This window comes from Macrosteles quadrilineatus, unplaced genomic scaffold (assembly GCF_028750875.1).
Source record: "Macrosteles quadrilineatus isolate MER2022 unplaced genomic scaffold, UCM_ALF_1.0 Scaffold_8__2_contigs__length_117827958, whole genome shotgun sequence".
Classification (NCBI taxonomy): domain Eukaryota; kingdom Metazoa; phylum Arthropoda; class Insecta; order Hemiptera; family Cicadellidae; genus Macrosteles; species Macrosteles quadrilineatus.
The window spans coordinates 92397682-92425147 of NW_026542601.1; the positions used below are offsets into that span (position 1 = coordinate 92397682).

Here is a 27466-nt window from a genome sequence, read left to right on the forward strand (position 1 = left end):
AATCACAAAGAGCTCACTAATACGCGGAAGTCGCGGTGAAAACGTACGAAAAGTCTAGAAGTAATACACGGACGCGCACACACTGTCTTGAGGTTTGAAGAGTCTGAAAGCACTAGATCACAATTTAAGTAATATAATCACAAACAAAAGGGGGAAATTAAAATGTATATATAGTTAAATGTACTATAGAGGAGAGAGAGGCCAGATATAATTAATCTATAGCCTAAAAATACGTTAAAGAGAGGTAAAAATGGGCAACTAATGTCCCGAGATACGAGAAACGGAATACACCGTGAGTTATGGACGCCGACCGTGGACAGACAGACGCCGATCACCGGCTTCACTTTGAAAAATGCAATTGCGGTTTAGAGGGGTCTAGGAATTCGATGGCCAATAGGAAATGCGATTGAAGCAAACACGGTGTCAGGTGATTCATGGGTATGTAGTACAGGAAAATAGGCCTTACTGTGGCGGGAAATTCGAGCGGGCTTAGCAATCTCATTTGAATATTGAAAGCGGGAGTCTATTTACAATAAATTGTTACTGAGACTAAATAATATTACAATAAATGTGGTGATTTATATACCCATTAGCATGATTAATTAACCAGTGACTTAATTAACATAATGATTAATTTCTAAATACTCTAAAAATATGAATACCGAACAACCAGTATACAGGGTGTTTCACGAGAGGTGTCTCAAATTGATTACGGAAAAACGGCTTAACGTACAAGGATGAAATAAAATTTTTTCCTGCTAAATCAACCCCAAGGAATAACGTAAAAATATTTTTAACCTTTTCCTAATACAGGGTGTGCCAAAAACTGAGGGTCACTAGTTCGAATCTCGGAATTTTCAAATGTAAACATATGTCATGTTATACATTGTTTTAAAGTCATTTGATAGACAAACATTTTGGCGAAAACAGAAATTAAATATCTTTTTCCGTTTCAAAATAGCGGCAGTTTTTATGAAAAAATCTATATTTTTGTAATACTTTGTGTTTCTTATACCAATGCATTTATGTCTTCTCCGGTTAGATTTTCTTACTCGTTATGAAATTAGCTTTACTTTGATATGCTACAAGCAACATTTATTTAAAATGATAAAAATTTAAAAAAAATATATTTTTGAAAATTTGCGAATGCTCATTGTTCAAAATTTTTAAATAGCAAAATATGTCAAGTGGCACATCATTTTATAGGTTTTTAAATTTCTAACAACTTTGTAATTTACACTTACTTCGTATCTCTTTTAGTATTTGCGTGAATAACAAAAAACCTAATTTTCCTATATCAAATGCATGTTATTTGGGTTTAACGGTTTAACACTAAAGGCTCCATTTCATAAAGTGTCAAACCACGTCAAACCCAAATAATAACATGCATTTGATATAGGAAAATTAGGTTTTTTGTTATTTACGCAAAAACTAAAAGAGATACGAAGTAAGTGTAAATTACAAAGTTGTTAGGAATTTAAAAACCTATAAAATGATGTGCCACTTGACATATGTTGCTATTTAAAAATTTTGAACAATGAGCATTCGCAAATTTTCAAAAATAAATTTTTTTGGAATTTTTATCATTTCAAATAACCGTTGCTTGTAGCATATCAAAGTAATGCTAATTTCATAACGAGTAAGAAAATCCAACCGGAGAAGCACTAAATGCATTGGTATAGGTAACTCAGAGTATTAAAAAAATATATAGAATTTTTCAAAAAACTGCCATCATTTTTAAACGGAAAAAGATATTTAATTTCTGTTTTCGCCAAAATGTTTGTCTATCAAATACCTTCAAAACGATGTATAACATGACATATGTTTACATTTGAAAATTCCGAGATTCGAACTAGTGACCCTCAGTTTTTGGCACACCCTGTATTAGGAAAAAGTTAAAAATATTTTTACGTTATTCCTTGGGGTCGATTTAGCGGGAAATAATTTTATTTCATCCTTGTACGTTAAGCCGTTTTTCCGTAATCAATTTGAGACACCTCTCGTGAAACACCCTGTATACTCTATATATTACTTAAAGAACAGCTTTTAGCACCAACACACATATGGACAACACTGGCTAATACCACTAAAATAATACATTCCTGATTCCTGCATTTATAGGAAAAGAAATGCACATTAGAGATGTTTTATGGATTAAAAAATCCATACATGATTACAATCAATACACGAATGAAAATAGCAGGTAGCCACTAGGAAAATAAGGGTTTCCATCCAATAATTATTACTTACAATTTCTTTTGTTTTATTTTTTAGACTATTAAAACTATTTTGTAACACTTTATGTAACATTTGTTTATTTTGTAACGATCTTTTAAAAATGCACAATTTTAATGCTTAAATTTACGGATTAAATTGAATCCGTAACTCTTCTGTGAACTGAGCTGAAAAGTAGCAAAACATTAAACACTTGGGACCAAAGAGGATCGTCTTCCTTTTAGTTAATGAGAGTGTATGTATGATATTTTTAATTTTGATTTTATATCATAGATGAGGCATACTTTTTACTTTGTATAGGGTGTTTTATTTTTGTTGTGTCGTTTTTTAAATAAGTCAAACCAAAGGATATTTTGAAACCAAATGTAATGGACTGGTTTAGTTTAAATTAAAATATAGCCATTAGTAGTTTGCATTTTTTTGGACACATGGGCACTTTAGGTTATTTTTTTGGACATATGGGCAAATTTAGGTTATTTTTTTGGACATATGGGCACTTCAGGTTATTCTAATGAAACACAGTCTGGAATTACGAGTTTTAACCCATTTTGTGTTAAAATTAAAATGTTCAGCTCTAGGTTCGCACAACATTGCGCAAGACAAATCTCAAATATTCGGTCGTATTGATAATTGATAATTGTCTTTTGTAGTTGGATGAGGTTGATGAAAGAGTTGTAGTTGCAGAAAGATAAGATAACATTCACAGTTTGGGTTTACCACCAGTCTATTACTTTAATGAGTTTTTAACAGTCACAACATTTTTTAAATGACTTTTGAACTATTCCTTATACATCACACGTTAATAAATTATTTTTTTGTGGAAACAAGTCTTTTATTTATGCTGGTGAATCATAGACGTTGAGTTACAAAATGGATTTTCATCTGGTTATTTTCAAAATAAAGTTCTTGTCCTTTTTACACCTGTTGGGTTAAAGTTGTAAAAAATTAAATTTCCAGATTGCACATCATTCCAACTATGTCTGTCACCCATGCCCAAAATTCCTTATATTAGTGGTATAAAGTTAACATTCCAGGAAAACCTATACCATGTTTTAACGTTTTTAGGTGTTGTATTTTATTTTTAAAATTACTCAAGCAATAAAAACACTTCATACAACTGAATTGATTTTTTTAATTAATTGTGATCACACGTGAAATTACTTTGCTGTGGGGTTTCTTTAGATCAGGATGTCTTGGCGGTTACAATTTAGAAGAAGAAACTGTCAGAAGATTCCGAGCAATTCACAGTAACGGATTTGGCAGAGTATGGAGATCTTAACTTAGAACGGTCTACAGCGGTCTCTTTGTTAGTCGGTAATGAGAAATTATGAAGTAAAATCTTGGTTTATAATTTAATCACTTACTACAGCTGGACAGCTGAATTACCATATCTGAAACTAAAATATCGTTTGCAAATAAAAATATTACGTACCACACAATATTTTCTTCTTAATGTTGTCTTGTGAAATTGTAATATTTATTCTTCTAGACAACTGAAATAGGCTTTTATAGTTAACTCTTTTTTTTATATTTAATAAATCCTAATTTCTGTCGCACTCAAAAAATGTTTTAGAATATTTTGTTCTTACCATATAAAAGAATTATGCATCATTACTCATTAATGAAAATACAATTATTAGAATTCTCTTGAATTTGATGCACAATTTTGTCTAGTCTTGATAAGAGAACATATTAAATATACAGTCAAACATTGTAAAGCAAAGGGCTTGTCAGTATGTTAGCCTAAGATACCGAGCAAAAACCAGCCTTCTTGTACAATTTTTAATAGATGCAAGTAACAACTTCCCAACAAGTAAAAAATATGATTATTCAATGGTGTTTATGACCAATGCACTCATAGACACAAGAGTGACAAATTTAAACACAAATTTTAACCATACAAACCTCCAGTTTAATTAGATTTTCTGCTTGGCACACTAGCATAAGCAATAAAAGGCTTGCTTTGATATACAATGTTCAAGAAGTCTAGTTGATCTGAAGCAAAACCAAATCAATTCAATAATTTCTGAAGTGTGTCTCAATTGGCTAAAATCGTGTCCATTTGTGGTTAAGAAAGAGCTAGTTTAGCTTTGCTCATTTTAGACATCGTTTGTCTTCTCAAAGGGCAATATAATATAACTAAATTGAAATTTACAAAATGTAAGATAATCCACTACATGCATGGATCTAAAATTAATTGTGTCAGTAATATTTTTTAGTTTGTTTTGCATATGCTGTTGGGAATTATAATGCACTGTTAAAAACAACTCCTATAAATTGCAGATGAGTCAAACTGTTATACACATGAAAAATACTGTAATATTTGACTAAGAAAATTATAGCACCAGTTCTTTTTTCTTAAAATTATTAAGTTGAAATTATTTTTCCTACAAAACAATTTGAAGAAGATGCCTTTGTTTGGCATTTATCTCTTTTATCCCTGCATAAAACAGTTTGAAAAAAAACAAAACAGTTTTATTAAACGCAAGTAAATTAAATAAATTATGAAATAAACAATTAAATAGGTATTATGACACATTTACAGTTAGTGTGTAAGGCTCTTAGAACTGTATTTTAATGTATAAAATCCCAAATATAAATTAGTCTTAAATTCGCCAATGTTAAGAATGTTAAGAAATGTTAAGAAAAAGTCTTGAATTCTATTGTAAAAAGAAGTCATAATCCTTAACAACAATGCACACAAATTTTCCTTAGTTTGTGTCTGATACCTAATAAAACTGTCGCCTAGAGAAACAAAGATCCAAGTTTTAGCCGAACAAAACTAAATTTTTGAGTTCTTGATTGTAATTCACTCAACAACTGTTCTGTTTGACAAAAGTTTTGACTGTGGTGAAATCAAATTTAGCCACATTTGCAAGAGGTCAGTAGGCAGGCAGGTTACCCGCCTCGTGTAAATGAGGCTTAAGAGACAATTACATTACTCTAACTTGTTCATTAGTTTAAAAAGGGTTTTTAATTGTTTTGACATTTAAATACCAATGTTTTGTTGCAGATCGAATAGTATGCAGAGATAGCTCCGTTGAAAGTAAAGACAAATCATATGAGAGGTAGGTAAATCTCAGTTAAACATTTTCATAAAGTTAAAATGTTATATCTCTTAGAAAACAATTTTCAGAAGAATACCTTAAAAACAAACTAATTTTAAAATACAAATCAAATTTCAATACGATAGCATGTGTAGAATTTTAATTATATCCAATAAAGTTAACGTCTGCAATTTCCAGGTTTGAAGGGGGTGGGGGGAAAATTTAAGGCGGAGATTAGGGGACTTTTCTAAAATACACGTCTTAAGTGGTTCTTTCACAGATAACGAATACAGCTTTCCACTATTTAGCTACTAAAAAGGTAGTTTGTGCGTTTATTGACTGGGCTAATTGCGACGACGCAGCGCAGAGGTGTTCAACTAGCGCTCACACTCTCTCTTTGCTGGCGCCCAGTTCTTCACCATTTCACCTAGATGACTAACCAATAATATATTTGTAAACCTTGAAAAACTTAGTAAAACTTTTGTTTGTATCATATTTGCGTACTATTTCTATTTAAAAATATATATATAGAGAAAAACAAAATTGTGTACTCTGAAACCAGGTTTTTAATGAAGTTTAAATTTTTTGCCAAATCCTACAGTTTTTTTAGAAGTACAAACAGGCGTGAGGTTAGTATCTGATGCACTATGGGCACAAGAGGTATTTGCCCCCCCCCCCTTCCCACTTTGACAAGCAATAAGGCTCACTGTGTTTACTCTTAATTGTGAATAAAATTACCCACATAGTAAAGTAAAAACGTAAACCATCAACTAAAAATACAATAAGTTTAACTTTTACTTACCTCACACTTATATTTCCAAGAGTGCTTTCTTAAAAGTAAAGGGTTTAGTTGTAAAAAAGTTTGAATAAAAAAACATGTTTTATTTTATTAAAGATGTTATTGCAAACATTAAAATCTCTAAACAGTCAACATCCCAATTCCCGTAAGTGTAAGACGTCAGGGTGACGTTGTGACATTAATGATATACCAGTGAGTAAAGATATCTCACATTCAGTATTCAGCTTGCTCAGAGATTTAATGATATTGTAGCTGAAAGCTATTTCAATATGTAAAGTTGTCCTTGGATAACACAGATAAGCTGATCTACTTTTCTGTATTTGTATTAAAAAAAATTAAACATTCCTACATACAGTAGAACCCCTCATATCCGGCCTTGGTTTTACCGGTCCTCTGTTTATCCGGCCCCTTCCAGGAAGCCAATATCAAATTTTTTTTTCTCACAGCTTACAGACATTTAGATGCAGCCACTAGTCTTTGTGACTGCTCAAGTCATAAAATAAATTGTTCTCATTATTTTTCTGTTTGTTTATACATTTATTTGCTGAGTCACTATACTCAGTTGAGCTAGTAGGCCTAACCTCTGATCAGTTGGTTGATTATTTCCAAAGTGGGGTTAGTACAGTACAGTACGAGTACATTAATTTTTGTATTTCACAAAATGGTTAAGAATGTTGAGTAGAAATGCATTTACCATTTAAGTCCTAATGATCTTTAAGTACAATTTATCGTCATTTTTATCTCCATTTAATAGGTTTTGTTACCTGGAATCATAATATTTGTACATTCATTACTTAATGACTATATCCTACAAATATTTTTTTTCTTTTTACAAACATGTTTATTTTTCTAAAAATGATCCCAGAGCAGAATTAAATTATACCTTTGATTGCATATATTGATTACCTATTATTATTAGGTATGAATTATCATTTTCATAGTAGTTTGGTTTATCCGGCCAAATCGTTATCCGGTCAGGGGCTTGGTCCCGTGGTGGCCGGATATGAGGGGTTCTACTGTATTACCAATATAAAGTTCCTAGGTTGTAAAGAATTGTTTTGAACCATCAAATCAAACTAGGCTATTAATTGTATTTTAATTTTTTTATACCTAAAATACGTGGAGAAAATTACTTTTATAATAGTGTCTGACTAGGTGAACATATTAAGTGTTGACCCCAATGTTCAGTACATTTGTTTGTGTACAGATTATGATATTAAACTGTTTAAGGTTTAACAGATTACAATCTGAAACCAAAACGTAATATTTTTACAGACATTGGAGCCGAAATGATTACGACAGGCGAGAGAAGGACAAAGATCGTAAACGGGGAAGAGGAGATTCCCCCGACTCTGATAAATCAAGAAAAGCTGCCAAAACCGACGACAGGTAATTGAGCTTAAAATTTTTTTATTGCTACCTGATCAGGAGTTACTTTATGAAGTGTAAAGATGAAACCAAAAACTCCAAGTAGCTAAAGCAAGATCCAGTCTTTTTTGCATGTATCATCTAGAATTCATACGGCAATTTAGTGATCCGATAATAAATAATAAATTTAAAATCAATTTAGACTAAACCCGTATCAGATTATAATTTTTTTTAATATCATAGTTTGACCATGTCATACATTCAGCTTGTTGTGTCAAAAATTGAGTAAGAAACTACATAATTTGTGTTGGGCTACAATTCAAACTGTACTGTAGTTTGACTGTGACCAGAGGTCGTGCTGCACAATAGCAGAAGCGCAATGCCCGACGATTTGAGTGAAAATCTCCCACAATTATTTTTTATAATACCCAGTAAGTTATTAGAATCCTCCTCAAAACAAAAATACTGAAATATAAATCTTAAATACTTTTTGAGATTAGATGGGTTGGGATTTGGCTTGAACTTTAAAACATCACTATTAATAAAAACATTTATTTACTGACTCCTAGATCAAGTGTAAATAATGTAATTTTCAATAAGCTTTCAAGACTATCGCAGTTTTTTTATAGATATAAACTTAGCCTATCCTTAACGCATAAATATATTGCAGACAATCTCACCTGAGCAAATTGGAGAGAAGACAGCTGTTTGCCATCAAAGCTGCTCAGGAAGAGGAAGAAAGGCTGAGACGGCAACAGGAGAATATGTGGCAGGCAAGTTGAGCGTTTGCCTTAGTTTGAATATTAATTTATAACACTTTCAAATTTGTTTTGATACTTTTAACTAATTCGAGACAGTGTAATTTGTTCAAATAAGAACTAAACCTATTTCTGTGTATTGGATCATCCCTTGCTACTTAAGGGCTAATAGTTAAATACTGTGCTCCTCAAAACCACAGCATAGATTTGACCCAGCATTTCACAGTAGTGAGCCTCTTCCTACTCAAGCTCCTACTCCTAATCCTGTTCCTGTTTTCCAGGCGTCACTCCCTGCGCAGTTCCCCACCACGGCCGTTGTGCCGGTCACCACTGCCGCAGCCTCTCCCGTTCCTTTGTACCTTCCTGTCAAATTGCCTCCTAAGTGGAAGAGTGCGAAGGTACCAGAATGGTACCAGAATGTACCAGGATGTCATATTAGTTTTGAATGGGTAAATAGACTACATTTACCACCTGACTAAATTAGCACAATGTTCAGTCATGCCCTGGTCGAAGCTAGCCTGAAATTAAACATTTTTTAAATAACCTAAAAGTTCTTTTTGTATTGGGCCAAAATGTTGACAAAGTTTAAAGCAAGTAGCACTGTCCTACTTTTAGAGGTTACAGTCATTGTACATTGCTGCACTAGACACTTGGGTCTTTTATCATCAGTTTGATCTGTCAACAGGAGCAAGTTCAACTGGCGGCCCAGGAGTTGGCAGCTCAACAAGCTAACAACTTTGCTCCTCCAGGCTTTCCTCAGCATCAGTGGATGCCTTATCCACCTGGTATGTCACTTGATGTATTCTATACTCATACTGGTGTACTAACCAATTATCAAACCAGTATGTATAAACTAGGGATGGACGGGATTGAATTTTGAGTTCGGGACGGGACGGGATGGGATTTTTATTTCCTTCCCGATTTTCGGGACGGGACGGGATTTTTTTCTGTGCATAAAAAGAAAGTACTGTTTTGCAGTTACCAAAAAAGACATACGAAATCAATTTTTACCATTTGTGGCAATGATCTATAAAAGCCAAAAAATGGGTAACAATTTACAGGTACCTATAGTAACTTGTGACTCGCGGGTCACGGGGTGATCGTCTGTATGACTCACGGTCACGGCGCGATCGTCGTCATGACTCGCGATCACGGCGCGATCTTCGGTATGACTCGAGGTCACGGCGCGATCGTCGGTATGACTCGCGGTCACGGCGCAATCGTCGGTAGGACTCCGCGGTCACGGCGCGATCGTCGGTATGACACTGCGGTCACGGCGCGATCGTCGGTATGACCTGCGTTCGCGGACCTATCACTCGCAATAACGGCGTTACCGACGATCGGACCAAATCCCGTCCCGAAAAATTCCCGAGTCAAATGTAATCCCGTCCCAATAATCGGGAATATTTTTTTCCCGAAAAATTCCCGAAATTTCGGGACCCGTCCATCCCTAGTATAAACAATGGTTAACATTTCTGTTGAAGTTTTTATATGTTTTGTGCTCTACCTGGTGGTTAGTATTTCTTTTGGAATACAAATTTCTTAAGGTCTAGTAATTTTGTAAATGGTTTTTTAAAGCTTCTGCGGTTACATTAGTTTTGAAAGTGGTTTCAGATCAGCTATTTTATTATTTTTCCATCACACCGTGGCAAAAAAATCACTTTATGTCTTAGTGATGAAGCATACTATTTTATTTTAAGATATGAATATTTCACAGTAGGCCTATGTAGAAGCTACATTGCTTTTCTTGATGTCTTATTTTGTAGCAAAGACTCATTTTGGATTAAGGAAATACACAACAACTTATACAAATAAAGTTCCAGGCAGTTGATGGCACGCAAAAGATTCACAACATAATTATTAAGTCATTGGGCTGGACATTTAGACTATTATAGTTTATTAATAGGGGTTTTAGAATTGCAAGTGTTGTAGCCCTAAAATTTCCCTACCCCAAGCCATGTAGACTCTCACCAGGGGCCCTATTTTTGAAATGGTTGATTGTTGAGTTGAGTGTTGAGTCACTCTATTTCCAATTGTTTCATATTTTTCAAACAATTGACGGTGGACTTATCCAACCAAAACTACTCACCACCTATCGAGCTGTTGAGTGGACGGTTGACTGCACTTTCTTCTTCCTCTTTCGGTAAAAAAATGCTCTTTTTGAGTCGACGCCATATTGTTATTGCTTTAATTTATTAATTGCGATTTAGAGGTTATGTATTTGTTGTCAATGTCTTAGCATCCAATACTTTATGCGATTGTTTTCTGTAGAATAATTGCATTTTAATTTTATTTACTGTGTCAATACTAGACTATTTAATCAAGGGTTTTATCCTTGTTGGCATGTTTGAAATAGACTAGGCATACTAATTGAACTTATTATAAGATAATTATTGTTATTAGACCTATGGTTTAAGATATTAAAGATTGTGGTAGAGAGAAACAATATCATAGTTTGTTTCAATACCTTTCACCTAATAAAGGAATCAAATTAATTTAAGTTACGATAAGCTTTCAGTGCAATGGCTAATGGATGAAGGAAACTAAAATAAGGCGATGTGTTCTGAAATAGAGACGAAGAAAGCAAATAATAATGTATTTAGGATATGCCTAAACTTATAATTAGCTACACCCTAAAACAAACATCCATAGTAAATTTTATTTTTAATTAAGTTTATATAAGTTAAGGTACTTTTGCAATCACTAAGATTAAGCAAAACATAACCTCAATCTCTCAAGAACGGAGTTGACAGTTTACCTCAGTCAGTGTCTCCAAATATGGTAGATTGAGATTAGCTGATCCAGATTTTAGAGTAAGAAGACGTTAAATTGAAGATCGCAAGAACTCTGCATTGTGATTGGTTCAAAATGACGTCATCTGAATTTTGTGCGGTCGTATGCCCTACATTTCCAACACGAGTCACTCAACTAGTGATTCCTAACTCACTTCTCAACTGTTGGGTTTCAAAAATACCAAATCATGTTGTTGGTTGAGTTGAGTGTTGACGATTGACTCAACTGTCAACTATTTCAAAAATAGGGCCCCAGGTCCTACCACAAAAACGAGAAAACATCCATTGTGATGAGATGTGTGTGTGTGCTATTACTTGCCTGGAATGGTTTTCTTGGGGAAGTTAGTTGTGTCCAGCCCCTCTTCCTGTATTCCTAAACTAAATGCCGTTTCCCTCCAAAGCTTACCTAATAGCAGTGCCAGCAACTTTCACTACCTGAACAGTTTGTATTTAGCTAAATAGAAGAACTAAATTATTTAAAAATGTTAGCTTTGTTCATGTTTTACTATAATGTGTAATGTTATCGGTACAGATGGGAACATGCTACCTCAGCAGCATATGGAAGGACAGCCCATGTTTGGCCCAGGTCAACCTCCGCCTTTCTTCAACCAGAATGGACCTCATCCTCCGTTCTTGGATCCCAACCACAACTCCTTCCACAACATGTTCGCTCACCCTCCTCCGCTGCCTAAACAACCCCTGTTGCCCACTCCCAACCATCAATCTTTATTAAGTAATCCTCCTTTGCCTAATCAACCTCTCATCCCTAATCAACCTCTAATCCCTAATCAACCGATGTTGAACAATCCTCCTCTGCCGAGTCAGCCATTTATACAAAATCAGATTATGACGCCTCCGCTTCCGAATCAACCTCACCCAATGAATATTCCTTTCCAACCTCCATTACCCAACCAACCGCCTCCGTCCCAACCAGTCACGTATCCTGTACACGAGGTTAGTGCTCCTCAGCAATTCCAGAATGTACCTCAACCGCAGTTTTCCCAGCCCCCGCCTTTCACCTCCCAACCGCCTCTTCCTACTCAAGCTCCTACTCCTAATCCTGTTCCTGTTTTCCAGGCGTCACTCCCTGCGCAGTTCCCCACCACGGCCGTTGTGCCGGTCACCACTGCTGCAGCCTCTCCCGTTCCTTTGTACCTTCCTGTCAAATTGCCTCCTAAGTGGAAGAGTGCGAAGGACGCGGAGGGTCGCACATACTACTATCATGTCAAGACAAGGGTGTCTCAGTGGGAACCGCCGTTGTGGGACTACCAGCAACAGACGGTCGTTCAAGAGTCTGAGTCGGAGAGCGACTCGTCGGACAGCGAAGATGAAGATTCATCGTCGGCTGATGAGAAGGAAGACGAGGATAAGGTAAATAATACTAATGATGGAAGATAACTATTAAAAACATTCTCAGTTGTGTGCAATATCAAGGATTGTGTATTCCGTTCAAAATGGTAATTATGAAATTTTGAATCAAAAGGTTATGACATTTTTGTCAAAATGTGATCTTTACTTGTTAATACTAGCTAGACAGTGTAATGAACTACAGAAAAATAGCTGACCAGATGCCCAAGTTCATTAAAACTTTAAAACTTAGGCTTAGGTTAGTTAGCTTATTAACGAATTTCCCTATAGGGAAATAGCTATTACCGACTCTTAGTAAGACTTGAGCCCGGGACCGAATTACTTTTTCATTTTAATATCCTCATAGGCCAAAAATCTATTCCTTAAAATTTATTTATATATTGTGTATCATTTTTGACCATCAAAACACAAAATTCCCAATTTCTCTCTGGACAATTTTTAAGAGCTTAAAAGACAAATAATTTAGCATATTGAAGTGTTTTTGTGCAGTTATTGGTTACAAAGAAAATTCAAAACGTTGTAAATTTAAAATTCCCATGTTATTCTTATGGGGAATATTGTAAAATGTTGTAGTTTGCTTGTTAATGGATATATTTTGATCAAACTTGGCAAACTTATTTATTTTATTCTAAAATCTATTTGACTAAAAACATACTTCATTAGCCTTCCTATAGCAGCAAACCTAGTTACACGTTAAACCTAATTTTATTTAAATAGATTTAATTGTAGGCCTATATCAATTCAGGCAAATAGAAATTTACTTAGTCTGCAGGTTTGCTGTGGCGGGGTTACTTGAGTTAAATATTATTATTGTGTCAAAACAAATACATTATAAAAGACATAAACAGGCATAGATAACCGAAATAAAAATTTTCTGAGTGTTCAGTTTTCTTAAATATTTTATTTTATACTCTTTTTTTTATTAAAACTCTTCCTAATAACATGTGTTTATGTTAAAATTAAATTATTTCTCAATTTGTCTTGCTTGAACATATGTTGTTTTTAAAAGGTAAATATAAACAGTTTGTTCTCTTGTAACCATTATAAAAGTGTGTTAGTTTTATTTATCTCTCACATATTCTTATAATTTCACCGTGTCCTTTTTTCTGGTACTTGGAACTATTTCACATTACCTTTATCCATTTTATTCTGGTATGTATTAATAATTAACCTTATTTTCTTTTGTTCTCTTACCAATTAATTATCAGCCTTTTCTCTGAATACATCCATTGGTACTTTGAGCCTGGATAGTGTACAGCAGTCCTTGCTCTACAATTCATCCACAGAGAAATATGAAATAATTGGCTAAGGACTTTAAGTGTTAAAAGGGCAAATATATTAAGCATTTATGCACTATTAGGAATTTTATAACCATTTGTATAGTCCAAGAATTGAGAATGTAATATAAGCACAAGGCAAAGATTCTGAGGATGCTGAAAAGCCAAATGGCTTTTCTCATTTGAATAGAGTCTTCTCTGGCACAAAATTTTTTTTTTTTTAAACTTTAAAGGTAAAATTTCTTCTAGTAAAGTTTACCATTTTAAATATTTTTCTAGATGGAGGAGGAGGTAGAACAAACTGAAGTTATGAACGACGATGACCTCGGCTGTGAAGAGTTAGCCGATTCTCCGTATGAACCTGAGACCATGGAGTTACTAGAAGACATCGAGGAGGATCCTAAGAAGAAGCGGAAAGATGTTTTAGTTCAAGAAAGAATCATCAGTGTAAGTTTCAAATGTTTGTCGATCTTGTAATTGTGTTGCTATTTTGTGAGAAAGGTCTTACCTGATTTGAAAAGAGACTATCCAGTCCTAATAAATACACAACTACACTATGGGCAACAATTGAAAAGTAAAGGCTTATTATTTATTGAAGGCCATAAAAAACACATTTCAGTAAAATCGCTTGGAAATGTACTTTTTCATTTTGATGTCCCCAAAGGCCAAAAACACCATCCACTCAAATTCATGTGTGTTTACACTGTATATATACAAGGTGAAAATTAAGTGTGGAACCTCTTTTAGCGAATTTCCCATATAGGGAATAAGCTATTACTCTCATGGTAAGACCTAGACCTGGGACCGATTTACTTTTTCGTTTTGAGGTCCCCAGAGACCAAAAACACCATCCGTTCAAATTTATATATAGTATGTGTCCGTTAGCGTGATAACTCGAGCAAAAATTATCCGATTTTGATGAAATTTGGTACAAACGTGTAGGCCTAAACCTACGTTTATTCGAACGAGTTCGCGAACCAGCATAATCGGACCATGGGAACAGGGGTTTATGGGGGGTTTTATGGGGTAAAAATGGGTTTTCCCATTTTTTACCCTAAAAACAAAAAAATTTGCAATTTCTTTCTCAATCATTTTGTAGAGCTTAAAAAAAGAAATAATTTAGTATATTGAAGCGCTGTGGTATGCCTAACGGTCACGGAGAAAATAAAAAAAAGTGTAATTTAAAATTCCCATGTTATTCTTATGGAGAAGATGAAAACTGTTGGAGTTTACTTGTTTATGGATATATATTGATAAAATTTGGCAAATTTATTTATTTTATCCTATACTATTGACATATGGTCAAAAAACACTTTTTACCTTCCCTGTAGCAGCAAACCTAAGCACTTGTTAAATCTAATGTTATTTAAATTGGGAATAAATATGTCTTTTTTATGGAAGTATTTTAGTAAAAATTTAATCATACAAATTGAAATTCGCTTAGTCTGCAGGTTTGCTGCGGCGGGGTATTTTAATTTTTAAACCACAATAAAAAAATACTAAAGTTCACACCTGCTTACTGGTGATAGTAACGCACACATCTACCCTATTACCGACCGGATAACCCCTTTGGAGGACGGTCCACAAGGAGTCTGGCAAAATTCTTAAATAGCAGCATAGGTCGAGCTTGATATCAAATTAAAGATCTCCGTTAGTAAAATACAATGCCACAAACCCACTAAAACAAACAATAGAGTAAAAAATGACAGCTGTTCAAATATTCCATGAATTTGCAATGCTTATTATACTGTGAGGCGCCCACCGCCCGCTAGAAGCCGCATAACAATCATAAACGTAAGCATAGGTTTATATGCACATCACATTAAAGGTCTTTATTAGTAGAATCCAATGCCACAAATTTGAGCTCAAAATATCAGCTGGGTAAAAAATGGCAGCCGTTCAAAGATTCAAAAGGGCAGATTAAAGAAATATTTGATCGGCTGCCATTTTTGACTTGGTTGTCCATTTGAGTTGGATTTGTGGCATTGTATTCTACTAAGGAGACCTTTAATTTGACACCGTACCATAATCAACCTATGCTGTTATTTAAAAATTTTGACTGACTCCTTGTGGACCGTCCCTCAAAGGGGTCAGGCGGTCGGCAATTGGGCAGATGTGTGTGCCATCACCAGTAAGCACGTTTGAACTTTGGTATTTTTTTCTTTTGTGGTTTAAAAATTGAAAAAAGATATTCCAGAAAGTTCAAGAACCAGCATAATCAGACCGTGGGAATGGGGTTTTCTTGGGTAAAAGTTTTTTTTTTCTCATTACAGGTAAAAAAAAAGATATATAGGCTAGCCTAGTAGCTTTACTCCTTTCAATATCGCTATGGCCCTCTTTTCCCTCCAAAAAGTAATGTTGACTGCTAGCAATTGCAATAAAATAGAGTCAATCTTTACAAAATATCACATTTAGATTTTTCTGTTCACAGCCAAGAACTGCTGATGAAATCCCCGACAAAATTGATAAGAAGAAAATCCGTGAACTTAAGGAAAAGTTACGCCGTCAAAAAGCCAAAGAAAAACTACGTCAAAAGCAAAAGAACAAATCTAAAAACCGAAGTGGAACTAGTAAGTGTGAAGCGGACACTTCCAGTGAGCCGGGGAGGAAGATCAAAGATGCATTCAGACTGAATATGGCCGGAGTGATTGTGCATTATCTCAATGCATACAGGAAGCCTGACTGCAAGATGGGTAAAATATCCAACACGGAGGACTTTAAACACCTGGCAAGGAAGGTTAGTCCGAGTGAAGGGTCTAAAGTTTTAGTGTCTACTGCAGTTTAGTTGTACACAATTATTCTTTTCTACTTTATTGGCCTTTTTTACGACCAATCTCAGGAACGCCAATCCTAGGATGCTAGATTATAGCCTGCAACTATTTTACGTTCAGGCTAGGACTAGTGAATCACAGCATTATCACTTAGATAAAATTCATTGGTGATTGGTGGGATTTGAACACAGGACCTCGGGGACCAAAGTCTTTCATTCTACTACTAGATCAGCTTTCTCCCAGGACTTCTTCTATGCAGATGCTGGGTATTGAACCGGGTTATTTTGCATTGAAGTCTGAAAAGGTTCATGATAGTCATGAGTTAGTTATATTTGTAACAGGAAGTGTTGATGGAAAACTAGTAGTTGTGCTTGAATTTTATTTTCATGGTTTGCTGAACACACTGGACTGTCCAGCCAAGCGCTACATGGTTTTTGTTTTGTTTCAGCTGACACATTTTGTGATGCTCAAAGAGCTGAAACACTGTCGCAGCGTAGACGAGTTGGAATGTAATGATAATGTTAAACACAAAGCTAGAGACTTCATCAAGAAGTACATGTCTAAGTTCGGGACAACGTATTCACGACCCGATGACGATTGACCTTCAATACTAGACTTAGTTCCTTCTGCCCCTTGTACAAACTTGTAATATATTGTGTTCATTTTTTTATCAGACGCTTATACCACTTTGTAATTTACATCGATGCATGGCAATTTTATCATGAAACCAATATACTGTTTCTGTTCAGCATGGCATTTTTACCAGACGTTGTTTTATAAATTGTTTTTTGATCAATGTTATTTATTAAGTATTTATAAATTATTAGGACGATCATTTTGTTACAGTTATCAATTAAGAATAAGGTTTTTGTTGTTTGTAATATTTGTAAATATGTGCATGTGTGAACTGAAGACTCGTCATCATGTTTTTATAATATAATTAAAAATTCATCTGTGTAATTAACACTTTATTTGTATTAAATACATTTTTATAATGTTTACGGTATTTCTTTCAATGAAAATGTTATGTATATTTTTCCACTAGGCACAGTAGGTCGTTGTGAATTGATTGACTATACAGTATCTATTAAGTCATATTTCATGAGAAATATATATTTTAATCAAATTGGAATCAACTTACCTTTTACCTTTACTTACCTTTTTTCTCTGTTTAGTTTGCTCTTAGTTTATTTATATTGTTTTATAAATCTCAGTGATATGCCTATAGCAAATTGGCTGCAATCTGGAACGATTCAACTACTGTATTATTTTTTTTATCTAAGCCCCAGTCGTGTTACTTGTCTCTATATACGTACTGGTCTGCAAGGTGAGTAAGCCAACGTTTTGGTCAACGGATAAGCTAGGGACTGCAACAGTATTGAGATAGTGCAGGCTTTGCTTGTCTCACCAGCAATGTATAAGGCTTACCAGATGTTTGAAGAAAGAATTATGCATATTCAGACAATGCAACGATAACTATATTTTCCTACAGTCCCCCGATGAATTGGGCTTTCTTGCAATCATATAGTACAGAAAGCTGCTAATTGATACTTTTACTTATTTTGGACTTTTTACTTCATTTTGTCGCACACTAGTAATGCAACCAAACAACACAAAACAGTGTGCTTTTATTATGCACGTAATCCGTGTACGCTTGGAAATAGGTCGGTAACACTTACTATAATGATACTACGACTACAATCAGCTGGTGCAGTGGTCCCGATGTTGCATTCAATGTTTGGATTTAGCCTAATCTAAAAACTTATAGTACAGTGTTTGAAATACTAATCATTCATATGCTTTATAGTAACTGTAGGAAAAAATATAATGTGTAACGGGAGTGAAAACTGCCGTGTGTTCCGTTCACTTATCCGAGACAAAATAATTCAGTTAAAATTTGCCTTGCTGAGTGCAGCCAACCGAAATACAAATGTGATTGTCTACCTGACTGCAATTCCATAACTTACGATGTGGAATCCCAATCAGGGGCTTACAGGGATTCCAGTACTGCAGTAGAAGCTGTTTTTGGGGTGAAATTGAAGGGCAATTCATATTACACTACCATTCGCTATAACATTACTACCTACACTGTAGCGTACAGTTTGGGAATTTTAGGTATGTGTTTAGGATTCAGTTTAACATGTGTTTGGGAACTGTTGTTCTTTGGACTTAAGAACATTTGGATCAAAGTGAAACTTTTGTGCGATCAGCCAATATTACCACAACATTAGAAGCTCCTGCAAACGTTCTGTACATAACATTACTCTTTGTTATGTTAATCAAGCAAACATTAAGAAGGTTTTAATATCTGAAAATATATATTTTAACTCAGTATCTAAAACCACTAAATAATTGTTCCTTGATGATATTAAAAATATACACACTTGGTGAAAGTTGTAAATATTAGATTTAGATACATTAAAAATACTTTTGTCCCACTTATCCTTGTGAGTTTGCTATGCAAAATTACTTACACCTTCTCCACCATCCATTACACCTTTATATTTCTTCTATTCTCATACACAGAAATGAGAATCAAATACCGGTACTTAGGCCCCGTCCTAGCTGGACGGCAAGAGCGGCGCGACCGACAACAGCGACAGATACAAACACATGTTAAGTACATTACATTACATAAATCTCTGTAATGTTTGACGCCTATTCCGTACTCTATGTTCAAGTATAAAGTATTCTGATTCTGAATGGGAGTGTCCTAGCTGAGCAGCAACAGCGGTGCCGCTCCTGTCGGTCGCGCTACAAGCGCTTCAAGATCCAAACATGTTTGTATTTGGTAGCGCTACACCAGCAACGCGACGGATCTGCACCCAAAACAGATGCCTCATTCCATGATGCGCCGCTCAGTGTGCGCCAATGGTCGCGTCGCTCTTGCCGTCCAGCTAGGATGGGGCCTTACATGTTAAAATTTTGTTGTGCTCTGTTTTAGAAACACTCTGTTTTTGCTGTGCTGTATTACTGTCACACTTCATAGTTGATGTATATTTATTCTTAGAGGTTGATTAAAAAAAAAACACATCAGTCTACTTGTGTAATATAATCTTTAATTAAAATTGAGCAATTATTACACCAAGCAAAACATGTTTTATAACTACTTATTATTTAAACTTAAACCGAATTTTGACCAAAATGGTTTCACCACAGAACAGTACTTAACTTACTACTTTTTCCTATTTTAATGATATTCAATCATCATTGATGCTACTTACTATGTTAGCTATGAACTAATGGACGATACAAGGTTTACATCAGAATTAAGATTGTTTGTTTGTGCTCGGTTGTTTCTTTGAAGGACGTTTTCGCTTGGTTGCTCCACCAGAGTTGTCGCATCGTTGTTGCCGCCAAAACTCTTGGCGGTTTTTGATGAACGCTACTCCCTCCTCAGCGTACTTCTGTATTGGGTTGTTGGCCATCTCTTTGTGTAAACATTTTATATCTGGCAACATGAAAGTAATTAGTGTGATTAGATACTCTTTTCTCAATGACATGTGCAGTACAACTATAACGGAGAGCTGATAGGTAATTTTATATTTGAAAAAAAAATGTAAAACATAATTTTACTTTTGTCCTTTTTTAAGATTGCAAACAATAAAAGTATAAAAAGAAATCGACAATGTCACCCACAATATTTTATAATCACTATTGATATTTTCTTGTATTTAAAACATCAAAATTGAACCACACCCTCGCACCTGCACCCAGGCAAACGAACTGGGAAGCGTGATCCCATGTGCAGGGACAAGGAGCGGCTCGCAGCTCTACCTAACAACAAGAAAATCCGTGGAGGAAAGGTTCAAGAACAATTCGGCGTTTGAGAGGAACAAGCTGCAATGAACAAAAAAAAAACAGTTAACAGATCATCAACAATAATACGAGGGCTATCCAGAAAGTAGATTACGTTTTTGTCTGTATCCGCAAAAGGGTGAGGATAGTGCGGCCATCTTGGTGTCGGTTCGTTTTGCAGCTCAGTTGGCATCTAACCGTGCTAGTGAGAGGTTTCTGATGTACAGTTTAAAATGTTTGTGTTAATTGAAAATGCCGCGAACTGTGAAGTGTAGTTATAAGATTTTGGCTGCAAAAAACTGCAAACCGATAGAAATCTATGGGCAACTTTGTGAAGTTTATGGGGAAACCCTGATTACTGAAGGTGGAGTGCATCAGTGGGTCATAAAATCTAAAAATGGCTTAACAAACGTTCACGACGAAGAGCGAAGTGGAAGACCCAGCATTGTGACTCCTGAACTTGTTGAAAAAGTCGAAGAAAGTCACAAAAATCAGTGTATGACTGCAGCACTACCGTTTCTGGACGCTTACGTTAAAGATGGTCACTCTCTACTCGATTGCATTGTTACTGGTGACGAAACATGGGTCAAACATGTGAACTGCGAGACGAAATTACAGTCATTGCAGTGGGGGCACACAAATCCCCCCCAACCCAAGAAATGCATACAAACGACGTCGGCTAGGAAGGTGATGGCGACTGTGTTTGGGATAGGGTAGATGTAATTTTTGTGGACTTCCTGGAAAGAGGCACTACAATAAACTGTCAAATGTATTGCAAAACTTCAGAAGAGCGATACAAAACAAGCGCAGGAGAAAGTTAAGCTCAAAGATCCTGTTGATTCACGACAACGCCCGGCCCCACACGGCAAATGACACTTGCGAAGTTCTTTAATCTTTTAGGTGCGAGTTGTTTCCCCATCCCCCGTACAGTCCTGACCTGGCACTGAGTGACTTTCAATTATTCCCAGCAATGAAGAAGTGGCTGGTTATGCAGCGTTTTGATGACGACGCACAGCTACAAGAGGTAACCAAGTGGTTGAAGACTCAGGCAGATCCAAAAGTAGCCAGGGTGGTAAATTCCTCTCCGCCGAGGCTCAAGGTGGTCAAGTAGTTCTCCCCCAGGGCCTCATCAGGCACTGACAGGGAATTTAATTACTCCATGAAAAAAAAATTAGGGCACACGAGACAACGGAAAACCCACATAAAGAGCATTAATAGTGAAAACTAAAAAGGATGCCAAATGATGTAGATGTTGACAGGAGTGACGCTGTAAAACCTATGAAATTGCACATTTACAGGTAGGAAGAAGATGTGTGTAGCAAACAGTTGACGTGGGACGTCAGAACATTGACACTGGCAAAACGCGTACTATACAAAATCTCATTTGAAACACTTTAAACACAAAATGAGTTGTAACATTCGACGGTGGAATGTAGTCAGGGCTCACAATGAAAGGGTAAGCTCAAGAAGTATTTTCTTTTCTCATAAAACTTATGCTTAAATTACAGTACATTTTCAGGAAAAATTTAATTCTAAAAAAAATAAGTTCTGTACCTGGGTGTTTAAGGAGTTCCTCCAAGTATTCTTTATCCACGTTGAGTTCACCCAGTAGCATTTTTTCCGCTTTCTTGCTGCTGGCAGTGTTTTTGATAAGCTCGTCAACACAGATGGCGCTCTTACCACGCTCGGAACTCGCAACACTCGGTCTACCGCCCGGTCCTGCGCTTGACACTTTGCTGTTGGGACGGGACTGCTCCAGGTAAGGTGGTAAAGTCAACTTAGACCCTACCTTATCTGTAACAGTAAAGAATCACTTTAACAGAGAGTTTTTTTATACAATCCAATTGTTAGGGACAAAAAAATCTCATAAGCTGGCAGCACTGCTTCCTAAACTCCATTTCAGATCGGATGATATTCATTGTTCATTGTTGTCTGGATGGATTTAGTTTTGTAAGAAAATGTATTGTAAATAAGCTCAACATTGTCTTTTCGTAAACGTAAATATTATGAAGACTACTGTAGAATAGTACTTGAGTGAAAATTTAAAAACGTACGTTTTCAGGAAACACACTTTGCAAATTTTTTTCCCCTTTTTTCAAAACTTTTATTATTTTTTTGATTTCATTAACATTTGAAGTTTCATAAAATGTCCATGGTAACGCAATATCTTTGGTAGTTTTTTTTTAAAAGAGCATCTTTAGTGAAAAAACACAAAATCCTGTCACGACCATAACAGACGTTTAAATGAATATTAAAAATAGTTAAAATTATTTTTATAACTATGTTTTGCTATAAAATAATTTACTTTTATGACCATTATACATTAAAAAGGTCACTGAGCTTTTAGTATATTTGGTCTTTCTAGAAAAAAATAAAAAACTCAAAAAAATTGAAAAAAAGCCAATAATATCTTTTTAAGTTTGTATAACTCCGAAAAAACTTACCTGAGACCCGAAAAATCGTTATGTTAGCATAGAGGCGTGCTTCTTTTGTGTATAAAACATTGAAATATGACGATATTTTAATTTTTGAAATTTTTATGACAGAAATCATGAACGTGATGGTCAGGGACAAGCGGTACGGTCGTGAATTTTATAAAAAAATCTATATCTTTCTAAACAATCCTTTAATTATACTATTAGTTATAATAAAAATATGTGTTTCAATTGAACTAAACTGTTCAAATTACAATTATATTAAAGTTATTGTCACGACCAAACACACTATAATCCATAAGGCTGGATAGGTCGTGAAAAAACCCGCGATGGTCGTGAAACTTTGGTCGTGAAATTACGTGTTATTTGGCTCTGTTCTGGCGGTAGCTCTGCACCTCATGTTCGAGGATACAAAGTGGACTTCTAGGTTAATCTAGCAATTGAAATATCTTATAAACAAAAATTAACACCATGTCTACTTCATCGAATGACTATGTACGGTCATGGACACACCAAAATTACAAAAAACACAACCTTTCCTGTATTAATCTTGTAATTCCTCCTTTCAACTCGAAACGACCGGCACTACAATCCTGACGTACACCCCGAACTAGTCTCTAAAACCAACTGACTCCATCAACGCGAGGCTTGCCACTGTCGTGCTCCAAAGTTGAAAAATTTTCCCAAATGGTCGTGACGCCAAATCGAGGGACAGACTTATTATGTCATGGTAGTCAGTTTGCAATGACAATAAAATTATAATATGCTCCTTTTTTGTAAGTTTAATAACCATTGATGACATAAAAATATGGCTTTATATATTGCTGCATGAATAATTAGTCTAAAAACAGCGTGAAAGTTGGAAAATGTACCCTAGGGACACGTCATGGTCGTGAATTTCGAGACTTTAAAAATACGAAAAAAATACCTAGAACCTATTTAAAACCAAATAAATGTGTGTAACATGTTGCCCCCATCCCAAAAAATATTAAAACACATAATAATAAACTACAAATCCAGTAGCTACGAAGTAAAATGCCAGGGACATGAAAACGTACGTTTTTAAATTTTCACTCACTTATAAAAAAGTAATTTTTTTAAGTCAATACAAAAATTTGAAGTTGAGTAATACAATACATATTTTTTAATAAATTGCAATAAATCTTAAATATGGGTTGTGTTTTAGAGTTTAGAAAACAGCATTGAGTCTTTTTTTACAATAAATTCCCAATAACAATACTAAGCCAACAATGCATTTAAGCTCAGACAATAATGTTGGGCACATTACTTCAGGCTAGTCTTCGAAGGTTGCAGCATTATTACTTACTGTAGTTAAAATCCATTTTAGTGATTGATCCAGATCCTGCACTCTACCACCAGACCAGCTCACTCCCCGAGGGACACAACTATTGGAACATTCTGTTATCTACCTAATTATCAGCTCTTACTTCCAATGGTGTTCTCGATGGCTTCCTGTGACTTCTGCACTCCGAGTCTAAACTCCTGCATTTCCGGTCGGATACGGAGACCTCTGTGGTAGTACATGAGGGCGTGCTCAAAGTCACCCAAATGGTAGAGGGCTTCAGCCTTTTGAAGAATTCCTGTCAAACGAATTTTGAATGAGATGCGTATAAGCAATAATTTTCCTAAGGTAGGTTAGGCAAAAGCGGAAGGTTACGTGAGGTGACTCTATCACATGTTAAGTCACAGCCTTTGTCTATTAGCCATTTTCCATTATTACAGTAATATTTTATAAAATATTACAAACCCTTAACGAAGCTCTTATCACTGGCGAGCGCAGTCTCCGCATCTTTGAGGGCCAAGTTTGGTTCTCCCAGGAGAAGATAGCATTTACTCCGGGCAACAAGGGCATTCTTATCAGTGGAACATAGCTCAAGGGCCTAGAACATACAAATCATATCAACATACACACAAAACATGGAACAAACATATCAATAGCGATATAACAACTGCTCTGTAAGCCAACTTTGACTCCTCTGACATTGTAAAAAAAACTATTGATTCCTGAAAAGTAACAGGTGGTCAGCAGTTTTTTCAGGTTTGTATAGAATTGGCTTGATACTACCTTTGAAGATTCACAGGTAGACTCCATTATACCATGATATGGTTGTGAAATTAAATGAAATATTACTTTATTATCACAAAAAATTTCACAAATCCAGCGTTAGCTGGTGAAACAGGTGATATTGTCAGGGATAAAAAAACACTACAAATTAAAACTAAAATATACATAGCTTAAAATAAAATACATTTACTTACCATTTAAAATCGGAAATCGAATAATAATTTTTCTCTGAAAGGTATTGTTTGAAATCATTTTTAAATTTTGAAATGGTTTGAATTGGTTTTAAAAGGTTGTAGCCAGATCAAAAATCAATGTAGTTGAATCGAGTCATAAACAGAGATATGTCTATTACTGAGTTTAGCTGAATTTGTTAACTGTTTGACAAAGCCAAACTGAAAGGACAATTTATTAAGGTATTTCATCTGCTATATGTCACATGAACCAGAATAGTATAGCCTGCAAATCAAATATTAGGGAGAAAATATAATACTGACAGTAACACGCTCTACAAGTGGCTCATTCAACTATGTTCTACTACTGAATACATGATATTCAAGTAGACATAACTTCTATCCATGGCCCATATGTAGTTTAGAGTTGTAGGTAGTTGTTCTTATTGAAAAAGAACGTAATTGAATGAGCCACTGTCAGAGCGTTTTACTGTCAGTATTATATTTTCTCCCTCAGTTTTTATCGCTATGATAGATGATGTGACATAAAATATACTGCAGCTTACAATGAGAGTTGTTCCTTTTAGTTTGGATTAGTTACAAAGTTCCTGTATTTTAAAGATATCATTAAAATTGACTTCAACAATCTGCTGTTGATACTATGAATCTGGTCAATACAACCAGATTCAAACAGTTCAACAGTTGGTCAATACAAGATGTTTACTTCAGTAACCAAAAATCAATCCTCTATTTGTTTGCAAAGTATTAAAACTCACCTTAATGGAAGAAACCTTTACCTACCTTTACATTTATCTCACCTTGTTGACAAACCCGATGGCGATGTCGACGTCTCCAGACCTCAACTCATGACTACCCAGAGCAAGTAGGGTACTCGGCTCAGCCTCCTCAGGTATCTGCAATGCCTTACTCCTATCCTGACGTCTCTTCATCTTCAGCGAATGTTTGATATCCCGACTGCCCATGTTGACCGCTGCAGCTCTATCCTTATCGGTGTATATCTCCTCCATCCTCACTCTATCTTTCTTTGACCTCTTCCCTGCCTTCAAGAGTTTTTGGCGCTCCGCCTTTGCCTTTGCGATGATCTCACGTTTGATCTGCTGGAAGCTGGTGGGTCCTGCTGGAGGAGGCGTGCTCGGACTTCTCGGTCGATCTCTCTCTCGTCTCCTCTCAGTCCTGACTTCTCCCTCGGTTGGTTTCTTCTTGAGTGGTTTCTTCCCCTTGTTTGCGTCACCGGCCTCTGATCCAGTCTCTTCTCCATGGTCCACCCGGAGGAAGCTGTGAAGGTACTCGGTGTTGGCGGAGATCTTGAGGATGTCCACCGAGGTGTGCCCTCCAGATGAGATTTGGATGTCTCCTGACATATCTCCCATGGTTATTTGATTTTAAACTTGTTTACAGTGTAAACTCTGATTTTTCTTCAATTTTTTTGTGAGAAAGACACCAAAAAGATTTATGATTATGTGTTTGTGTATTAGTATTTTAGGTACCTTGGTAGTATTGCAAGTACCTAGGTGTATAATGATGATTGAGTAGTAGTTGTAACTAACTTATGCTATAAATTTCAACTTTATGATTGTCGAACTAGTGAATTTTAAGTGTTAGTGATTTTCTGTGTTTCAAAGTATAGCAAACAAAATGTAGATTTATTGCAATTCACATCTATTATTAAGCTATTAATATATGTAATAATTAATAGGTAGTGCAGCAGAACCACTATATAACTGTGTGCATCTAAAATAGAACACTACCCGTTTATATCCAGTTACTTCACTCCGCACTCAACTTTCCCTACAATATCTTTGACGTTTTCTTCAGTAGAATAAATCCCTAATTGCAACAATATTGATTTACACACCCTCTAGTAGCTTTCATACACTTTTAAACTGTATATGCTCCCTTTCCACCCTTACAACAACTATTTTCAACTCGCAAAACTAGAGTTTGGCTGTAGGTTGGAGGTGAGAATGTGAGTTATAGGTTGACGCCTGCAGTGGCGTCGTCAAGGCAACGATGGAATCAATGCCTAGGTAGGTGAGAGATATCTCGGCTTAGTTGTTGACTTACGAAAATAGCCCAGAGAGATAAAATGTGGAAGACCACTATTGATTTAACCTATTTTGTTTATCCCAACAATAAGATAATCTAGGTTTAGTAAAAAGGAGGAAATACCATTGGCACAAGTTTGCCACAGATTCAATTTAAAACTGCAATCATAATTAAAATTCAATAAATTGTGCTTCAATATTTTTGTTTCTTATGTGTTTTTTCTGTAATAGCTGCAAGAAGATTTCCAATGAAAAACATCAATCTTGCAACTACCCACACCATAAACAAGTCGTACTGTTTTGCACTTTGCAACTATGTTATGGTTCCAAAGTTTTGCCGGCCCAAGCATGTACGAGACGCAGTGTTGCCAGGTGTACGATAATTATCGTATTTGTACGATATTTTTGCCCCTTCCCCATAAAAAATAATTTTTAAAAATTGTACGATAATTTTGACGATGTGTACGATTATTTGTCATAAAATACGATAATTTTT

General features: G+C 35.5%; 2 protein-coding genes across 2 annotated transcripts in view; one reads left to right on the forward strand and one right to left on the reverse strand.

Annotated features, from left to right (window-relative positions):
* LOC128999712 (histone-lysine N-methyltransferase SETD2-like) overlaps window positions 1-17541 on the forward strand; it is a 45908-nt gene extending 28367 nt beyond the window's left edge. Inside the window, exons 11-18 of the mRNA XM_054426354.1 lie at window positions 5249-5303; window positions 7357-7470; window positions 8120-8222; window positions 8893-8992; window positions 11532-12370; window positions 13924-14091; window positions 16076-16381; window positions 16864-17541. Of these exons, the coding sequence (XP_054282329.1) occupies window positions 5249-5303; window positions 7357-7470; window positions 8120-8222; window positions 8893-8992; window positions 11532-12370; window positions 13924-14091; window positions 16076-16381; window positions 16864-17016 (1838 nt within the window). The 3' untranslated portion in view covers window positions 17017-17541. The remainder of the gene's footprint in view (window positions 1-5248; window positions 5304-7356; window positions 7471-8119; window positions 8223-8892; window positions 8993-11531; window positions 12371-13923; window positions 14092-16075; window positions 16382-16863) is intronic.
* Window positions 17542-19454: 1913 nt separating this feature from the next.
* Window positions 19455-26295, reverse strand: LOC129000569 (outer dynein arm-docking complex subunit 4-like). Its single transcript, XM_054427531.1, has 5 exons — window positions 25723-26295; window positions 24417-24549; window positions 24097-24249; window positions 21768-22007; window positions 19455-19866 (listed from the first exon to the last, which is right to left on the reverse strand). The coding sequence occupies exons 1-5, from the start codon at window positions 26293-26295 to the stop codon at window positions 19685-19687; spliced, it is 1281 nt and encodes a 426-aa protein (XP_054283506.1). The 3' UTR covers window positions 19455-19684.
* Between the last annotated feature and the right edge of the window lie 1171 nt (window positions 26296-27466).